The sequence below is a fragment of the Octodon degus genome, unplaced genomic scaffold (assembly GCF_000260255.1).
Source record: "Octodon degus isolate 3935 unplaced genomic scaffold, OctDeg1.0 scaffold00003, whole genome shotgun sequence".
In the NCBI taxonomy this organism is placed as follows: domain Eukaryota; kingdom Metazoa; phylum Chordata; class Mammalia; order Rodentia; family Octodontidae; genus Octodon; species Octodon degus.
The window spans coordinates 26,924,366-26,933,252 of record NW_004524579.1 but is presented as its reverse complement, the minus strand read 5'-3'; the positions used below and the strand labels follow the sequence as shown (position 1 = coordinate 26,933,252).

General features: G+C 41.1%; 1 protein-coding gene across 1 annotated transcript in view; it reads left to right on the top strand.

Moving 5' to 3' along the window:
- The window catches only part of Myo5b (myosin VB), a 426,429-nt gene extending 417,788 nt beyond the window's left edge, over positions 1-8,641 (top strand). The window contains exon 38 of the mRNA XM_023713700.1: positions 8,293-8,641. Within this exon, the coding sequence (XP_023569468.1) occupies positions 8,293-8,445 (153 nt within the window). The 3' untranslated portion in view covers positions 8,446-8,641. The remainder of the gene's footprint in view (positions 1-8,292) is intronic.
- The last annotated feature ends 246 nt before the right edge of the window (positions 8,642-8,887 follow it).

Here is an 8,887-nt window from a genome sequence, read left to right as displayed (position 1 = left end):
AAAAAAATAAAAAATAATTTTAAAAAAAGATAAGTCTACTTAAAAGGAGCCCCAGATAATTTGGGCTGGGTGCCCAGCCTTTGTGTGTCACAGCATCGAAGGGTGACTCCAAGCACCGCATGTTAGTTACACAATGCAGATGCTTTCCAGAGATTCTGTGCTTTACCCAGTGAAGTAATGTCAACATGAAATAAGGATGAGAAGAGTCAGGAGAAAGGGAACCGAGGAGGAGCTAAACAAAGACACTGAAGGACCTTAAGGGAACACAGGCTTTTATGTAAGAAGCTGTTCCTTTGAAATACTTTGGACTTTATTCAAACCCTTACCATATTTCAGTGTAGAGATTCAGAGATTTAGAAAGGGTCCCTGGAACTGAAGAGAGCTTTGGTAAGAATACATGACTTTAACCTTTGTGTCTAAGTAGAGAATAGAGGGCGAAGTTGAAGGAACAGGTGCCAAGTCAGACTGAAGGTCCGTTGTGCTCTTAAGGACAGTGGAGAAATGCCAGGAGTTAAGATGCATCCCACTGGGAGAAGTGGGCAGAGTGTCACCATGAAGGCATCCCATGGGATGCAGGAAGGTGCTGATCAAAAGGACCCAGCTAGGAAACAGTGGGGGACAAGGTAGACAGCAGAATAGCCATTAGTACCTGGCCCTGAGTGCAAAACTGATAAATGGCCCAAGCTTGCAAAAATGCAAGTTTAGAAAGTCTTACTCTTTCTTACTCTGTGGAATGTCTGAGACACACCAAACGAAGTACCAGAACATTATAACAGCAGAATTTTCAAGAGAATTCAGGTTGAAGGTCAAAGGATACATGCCAAGTCAGACTGCAGATATAACAAAGTAAGGACAAAGGAAAAATGTCATGGAGGGTTAAGGGTTAGACGTCTCTGAAAACATATACGATCAGATCCTAAGTCATCCATACCTATTAATCTCAGTGTCTGGCAATTGTGGGGGGTTTTTTGTCTGTTTGTTTTAACCCATACAGAGTTCAGAGGTAATGGTGATCAATCCCACTATCCTATACCTTAACACATGTGCCAAAAATCCTCTTATTAAAGCAGACAGTCTGTACAATATATTGACCTTTAAGAATGTAGATTTGAATGTGTCAAAGCATCACATAGAGCTATATTCCATAAACATGTACAATTTGTCTGTGCCAGCTAAAAATTGAAATAACTTTTTCAGTACTAGGGATTGAATCCAGGGCCTTCATACTGAGCTACATCACCAGTCTTTGTTTATTTTTTATTTTTTTATTTTGAGACAGAGTTTCTCTAAGTTGCCCAGGTAGAATTTGAACTTATAGTCCTCCTGCCTCAGTTTCCTTCAGTGCTGAGATTATAGGTGTGCACCACTGTACATGGCATCTTGTTCCGTTACACTGTTGTCTGAACCTTTTACCACTTTTTCAAGCCCTTCAGATAGTGGAGCCTGGAGAAAACATGTAATGCAGAGAAGTGAAAGGAGCTTAAGGACTGTCAGAATGGTTTTTTTCCAGTGTCTCCCACCACTTTACATTTTTTGTACGCTTCCGTATATTGTGTGAAACATTTATAGCAACAAACATAGCAAAGCTCAGTGTGAGCTGAGTGTGCGCAATCACCAGCACCAGCGTGCTTTTCAGTGAGGTCACTCCATTTCTTAAACTGAATTAGTGAGGTGTCTCTAAATGTCCTTATTTTCTAAACTTTGCTCCTTGTTGTTTCAAATTATTTTCTAAAACTACTAAACTTACTTTAAAATTTAGCCCATCTTTTAAGGTCCTAAATATGAGTGTTTTGTGATCAGTACTTGGGAATGTATGGCCAGCCAAATAGCTCAGTGGATTAAAGCACCTGCAAGCAGGCACAGAAGCTAAGGGTTCAATCCCTGGGCCTGCCATGCTGGCCCGTCCCTGAAGTGAGCTGAGATGGCAATTGAGACTGTGTGTGGTGGCATGTACCTAGAACCCCAGCTCTTGGGAGGCTGTAAACAGGCAGATCACTAAGTCCAATCTAGTAGTGAGACCCTGAACACCCTGCAGACCCTTCCCTCAAAATACAAAAAAAAAAAAAAAAAAGCCTGCTTCTCAGCACTTTTCAAATACTACCATGTATTCACAGCTCCTATTTCAAGGCTTAAGAAAAATAGAGATGGTCTGAGTGTAACAACTGACTCCTAGAGGAGGTGAGCAGATTAATATCTGTCAGTTTCATCTCTAAAAATATGGAAATGATAAAACCTCTAAAGAGTTATAGCCTGTGACAGTTAATCTGGATTGTTAACTTGATTGAATTGAGAGTGGCCCAGACAGGTGGTTGGATTGTAAGAATGCTTTTAATCAGCTAGTGAGTTCACAGCTAAATGGGCTATTCAGGAGGTGAACCTAGTTGGCAGAAGCAGGCCACTGTGGGTGCACCTGTGAAAGATAAGACTTTTCTGGTGCTCTATCACCCTCTTCTCTGCTTCCTGCCTCCTATGAGGGCAGCAGCTTTCCACTGCCATCATGTATCTGCCTGACCATTGGCCTAAAACAACAGAGCTAGCCAGCCACTGATCGAGACCTCTGAAACTGAGTCAAGATAAATCTTTTCTGGTTTTCTCACAGTGACAGTTGACTATTTCACAAAACTGGTACCAGAAAAGTACGATTATTGGTGTAACTCTACATGGCTATGAGGTTCAGAAGCCTTTGGAACTGGTTAGTAGGAGGTATTTGGAAAAGCTTGGAGAAGCTGGCTAGAAAAATGCTGGAATGCTATAAGAAGAGCCTAATGGCCAGTTCTCCTTGGGGTGCAGAAGACCAGAATGGTGATGGGAGTGCAGACAGTAAAGACTGTGTTCATGAGCTATCAGGTATACATGAAAATTATATTTGGAATTGAACTGGAGGATACACATTTTATATTCGGGGAAAAATTTTGTCTACTTTTTGTTTGTACTCTAAAACTTTGGGTGAAGCTGAATTTAAAAATGACAGACTAAGTGATCTGGAGGTGGCACAATATTCAAGCCAGTGGTACATGTATTGCTGGCTACTTTTAACCAGATTTACAGTGGGAATCAGGAGTGAAAAACAGGTAAAATATTTGAAAATTTTTCATTTTATTCCCTAAAAAAGCATGTTTAAAGTTAGGAAGGGCTGGGGACTTAGCTCATCAGCAAGTGTAAGATCTTGAGTTCAATTCCCAGTACCACAATAAAGAAAGAAAGTACGTACATAAGTTGGAGGGTAGGGTTGTTGAAAAGACTGGGGTCATCACAAAAAGAAGCCAAATACTCTGCACCAGAACAAGATGATGTCTTGAGGTCAGCTCAGAAATCAGCAAAACCCCACCCATCACAGGTACAAGGATATCAAAGTACAAGCCTTTTATTTCAGAGGAGGACCCCTGAGCCCTTTTCTCAGGTAGGGAATGTCTAGGAAATGTTCTCTTCAGGATGACTGCACTGTGCTCAGATGTCCAGTAACTCAGAAACCACAGCAGCAGCAGCAGCAGCCAAGGGGACCTGGCTGCTGCCTGAGCTGGTGACAGACCCTGGTGTCTTCCACATGGTGCTGATTTAGCAAGCATGCAGAATGCAACAATTATGGGGTCAGGGAGGCTTCCAGAGGAGGGCTCAGGAAACTAGGCAATGCTTTACAAGTTTAGAATCCCTACAGGCAGCAGTGATTAACAGAGTTAGAATCTCTGCTGGGAGGGCAGTGCATAAAGCTTTGAAAGTGAAGCTGCAGCTGCAGTGGAGAGCCAGGGAGTTGAAAAAGCCAGCAATGTGGAACATCTCTTGGAGGAAGTCACAGGAATGAGTGGAGCCAGCCCGAGACTGTGACTCTGTGAGCTGCAACTATCAAGGCTATATCTGCAGGGACACCCACATTCTCTGATGTTCACATCATGCTATCACAGACCCCAGCTGACTCATAACTACACTTGCAGATGTTGTTACTGTTGGAAGCACAGTAAGGTGTTGTCCCAAAGAGGAAACCATTTGTCTTATCTAGTATGGGATGACCTGTGATTTCATGAAATTGGGGTATACTGATTTTGTTCTTGGGAATATGTGAACAGTTGAATGACTATTATAAAGGTACAATTTCTACCTGAATAATTCTGACACAAATGGTCAGTGCACATGCAGAAAGAGCAAGGACACATGCCACAAGGTTAATAACAAATGGAGCACTTATACCGTATGCTAACAACTGTATCACACATGCTAATTCTTTTGAGCCTTACAATCTTATGAGAAGGGAAACATTTCTCCATCCCATTTGTATTTGTGTTAATTATTACTGTGAGGAAAGGTTTATTTTAGTTCACGGTTTCAGAAGGTTTTAGTTCATGGTCACTTAGCCCTGTTGCTTTGGACCTGTGGCTACACAGTACATTATGGCTTCCCCTCATGGCAATGAAGTGAGAGGGTCAAGAAGTCCTGGAATCCCCTCAAGAGCATGCCCCCAGGAGCCTAACTTGTTTCTACTATGCTCTGCCTCCTGTAGGTCCAGCCACCTCCCAACAGCATTAAAGGCTAAAATCCATACTACATGGGCCTTTGGGAGACAGTCCAGAACCAAATTTCAGCACTGTTTCCCCATATTAGCCATTTCTACACGTACAATTCCATGACATTGTGTAGCAGCAATATTATATTTTGTTCACCATTCTGGGCAAAAACTCCATTGTGGCAGTAACTTCCTAATCTCCTTCCCGAGCACCTGATAACCACTTTTCTGTTTTCTGCCTCTGCATTTGCCCATTCTAGATGTTCCACATAAATATAATTCCATTGTACTTATCACGTGGGGTCTGGCTTATTATGCTTTTGATTTTTCTAGAGTCATTGCCTGGCTTTAGTTCTCTAGCTTCAGAATGATTTAGGAAGTATTTTCTCTTCTTCAATATTTTGGGAAGGGGGCTGGTGAGATGGCTCAGTGGTCTAAAGCACCTACTTAGAACAAGCTTAGCAAAGCACAGGGACCGCGGTTCAATCCCCCAGCACCACATGCCAGCCAGCCCCGCCCCCTGGTGGGCTGAGCTGGCCACACACACACACACACATAAATAATAAAAAATTTTAAAAAAATATTTTGGGAAGAATCTGAGATGATTTAGTGCTATTTTAAATGATTAGGAAAACTCACCACTGAAGATTGTAATCTTATGCTTTGTTGAAGGGAGATAACAATTACTCAGTCTCCTTCCTTGTTGTAGGCCACCTCAGATTTTCTGTTTCTTATTGAGTCAGTTTCAATAAAATTCTCAGAATTCTCTTTCATTCTTTTTAATTTTTGCAAAATTAATAATAACAGACTCACTTTCATTTCTAACTCCAGTAATTTAATTTCAGAATTAGCCCTTTTAATGTCCTTCTTTTTACTTGTTTAGGGTTTTATTTGCTCTTCCTTTTTTAGTTCCCTGAGGTAGTCAGAGAGGTTATTGACTTGAAATCTTTTTAAATGTAGGCATATGCAAGTTATAAATTTATCTAATGCTACTTTCACCACATCTCATGAGTGCTGACTTTCACTTTGACTTCTATAGCTTCTCTTGCCCTGTTGACTTCTTTGACCCATTAGCTGTTTAAGAACATACTAATTTCAACATCAGAATGGATTTTCCAGTTTTCTTGTATTCCTTTCTAGTCTCATATCATCCAGGAAAGAATGTTTTGTGGGATTTCAATCTTAAATTTACTAACACTGGGCCAAGGAGATAGCTGCCTCACAAGTGCAAGGTCCTGCATTAGATCCCTGGTATTAAAAAAATAAAAAAATTACTAAGGCTATTTTGTGTAATCTGTGGTCTATCCTGGAAAACATTCCATGGACACTAAAACTGGGTACTCTGCTCTTGAGTGGCTGGTTCTGTGTATGTTTGTTAGGCCTGACTGCTTTATAGTGGTGTTCATAGTCTCTGTTTGAACCTTCTGTCCTGTTAATCTACCTGTATTAGTCATTTTAAAGTTAAGAGAGGAAAGATTTTATTCAGCTTATAGTATCTAGGGGTTTCAGTCCCTAGTGGGCGGGATCGAAGTCAGGGTGGCATTGCAGAGGGCCACTACAGAGGAAAAGCAGTCCATGTCACTTTAGGGCAACAAGATGACAGTCTACCTCTTTCTTCTGTCCCTTCCAGGCTATCAACTCTTTGGGTAATGCCACCCACACCCAGGGGAGGCCTTCCCATTACCCATATCCCATCAGTGGGCTAATTTAATAGTCACAAACCCTTCATCCCAGCATCACATTCCTTGGATCCAGCTACCTCTGCAAAGCACTGTCTGTGACCATATGAGGCTTTGAGGGGACAGCCAGACCCAAACCATAACTACCCCTTATTGAAAATGGGGAATTACAGTGTCCAACCATTATTGAAGAACTATTTCTCCAACTCTATTGATTTTGCTTTGTATATTTTGGAGTTCTTTTGCTAGGTACATGAATGTGTCTTCTTCTTGATGAAGTGACCCTTGAATCCAAATTAATAGCATTTGTTTCTAGGAATTTTTTTTTTTTTTTAGGACAGGGTACAGGGTCTACAGGGTCTCACTGTGTAGATCGCACTCATAGTGATCTTCCTGTTTACAGGCTCCCAAGTGCTGGGATTACAGGCACATGCCACCACGCCCAGTCTTGATCACTGTCTCAGCGTGCCCCAGGGGCTGGGCTGGCACAGCGGGCCCTGCATCTGCCTAAGCAGGTGCTTTAATCCACTGAGCTATTTGGCTGGCCCTCTAGGAAATTATTTAATTTTGTCTCTTTCCTTTTTTTATTTTTTTCTGTACTAGAAATTGAGCCCAGGTCTTTACACGGAACTACATTCCCAATCCTTTTTTTTTAAAGACAAGTTCTAAGTCATTATTATATTTCCTATGCCAGATTCAAACTTGTAATTCTCCTGTCTTGGTCTCCCAGAGTGCTGGGATTATAGGTATGCACCACCATGCCTAGCCTCGTCATCACCCTTGAAGATACACAATTAGCCAGATACACAATTCCCAGTTGACAAAAATTTTCTTTTTAGGACTTTATGCCATACTACTGCTTCCTCGCCTCCATGCTTGTACTGAACAATCAACTGTTTAATCTTTTTGTAGGATCTCATGTGACAAGTCACTTCTCCCTTGTTGCTATCAAGATTCCTTGTTATTACTTTTTGGCAGTTTGTAATGGGTATTATTGTGAATTTGAGTTCATCCTGCTTGGAATTAATTGAGCTTCTTGGATGTACAGAGACATGTATTCCATCATATTTGAGACATGTTGGGGCATTATTTAAATTTATTTCTGTGTGTGTGTGTGTGTGTGTGTGTGTGTGTGTCTGTCTGTCTGTCTGTCTGTCTGTCTGTCTGTGTCTCTCTCAACTCTTGTGATCCTGTCACATACATTTTATGTTACTATACTGTTACTTGTTTCTTCAGATGTTTATTTTTACATTTGTGTTTTGGTTGTTGTATTTTCCTAAAATATATAGCTTCAATTAGGGGGAGGGGGGAGCGGATCTATCCTCTTCAGTATTCCAGGTGACATTATCAGGAGTAGCCATTGCATCCCAAGTTCTGAGCTAGGATCCAGCAGATGAACCAAAACCACAATCCCAGTTTTGAAAGGCAGGGTGCCATGCCTGCCCTGGCTCCATCCAGCTGCTCCAACAACTGCACTTCTATCACATGGCTTCCCTAGAACTGAAGGGGGATGGTAACAATACCCGGTTCACATACAACACTTTCTCAAAAAAGATCAGCCTCTCCCTTTAAGCAGTCTCCTGATTGTAATAAGTCTCTAAGAAAGTTCCAGAATTCTGAGACATTTGATAGCAATACTCTTTCCAACTTAATAGTCACTTCAGTGGAAGGACTGCCCCTGGACTTCCTACTCTGCTATTTATGAAATTTTACTCCCCCCCCCAATCCATTGTGCAGAAGAGGAAACCAGGGCATAGAGAGTTTTCAGGAATTTGCCAAGGGCGAGGCATGATGAGAGCTCAGGCTGTCTGCCTCTAGAGCCTATGACTCTAACCACTTCACTACTGTGCCTCACTACATGGCCTGCACCTGACCTTTTTTACCTTTTCACTGCTATAGAACAAAATTTTAAATAGCGCTAGAACTGAAAAGAATGTTTAACCATCTGATCTCTAAGCCTATCCCAGGCTTCTCACATCACTAAACACCTCAGGGATAGGGTTCCCATGTTTTCCTAGTCTTGAAAGTCCTTCTTGATTATCTTAGAGATCTTCTTATCCTGTATGCCAACTTGTTTTTGTGCACTAAACGTTTATCTGATGGTATTCTTCCCTGTAGGCACAACTACAAGACCGGAACGACCCTCAGCAGCTGCTGTTAGACTTCAAACACATGTTTCCTGTCTTGTTTCCATTTAATCCATCTTCTCTGACTATGGACTCCATCCACATTCCAGCATGTCTCAACCTAGAATTCCTCAATGAAGTCTGAAGGTGAACCTTTCCAGCATCAGCTCAATTTCCAGTGAGCTCAGCAAGGAAACACATGCAGTTGTGTGAAACTTAGGACCTGTTAAATCCAGTAAAAGTGGATCAAATAAGAAATGGAGAGAGTGCTAAACTAAGAATAAAACACATCTCTGTCATTAATTTTTGTATCTACTCAGAATAAAAACACTTGAAATATGGAAGGTTTTTTTGTTTTTTTTTTTTTTTTTTTTTGTTTTTTTTTTTTTAGGTTTGATTTCAGCCGAAACAAATATACATCATAACTTACAGCTACCAAGTAGTCTCTCTGGCCACATAAAAGATGCCAGTTCTATAAAATGGAAGCTGCGTAGTTTTGATCATTGTATGTAACTGGGAAATGTCCAAATTAGAATAATGTCAAAGTAATGTATCAGTTACCCTGATAGGACTTTTAACAAGTAATT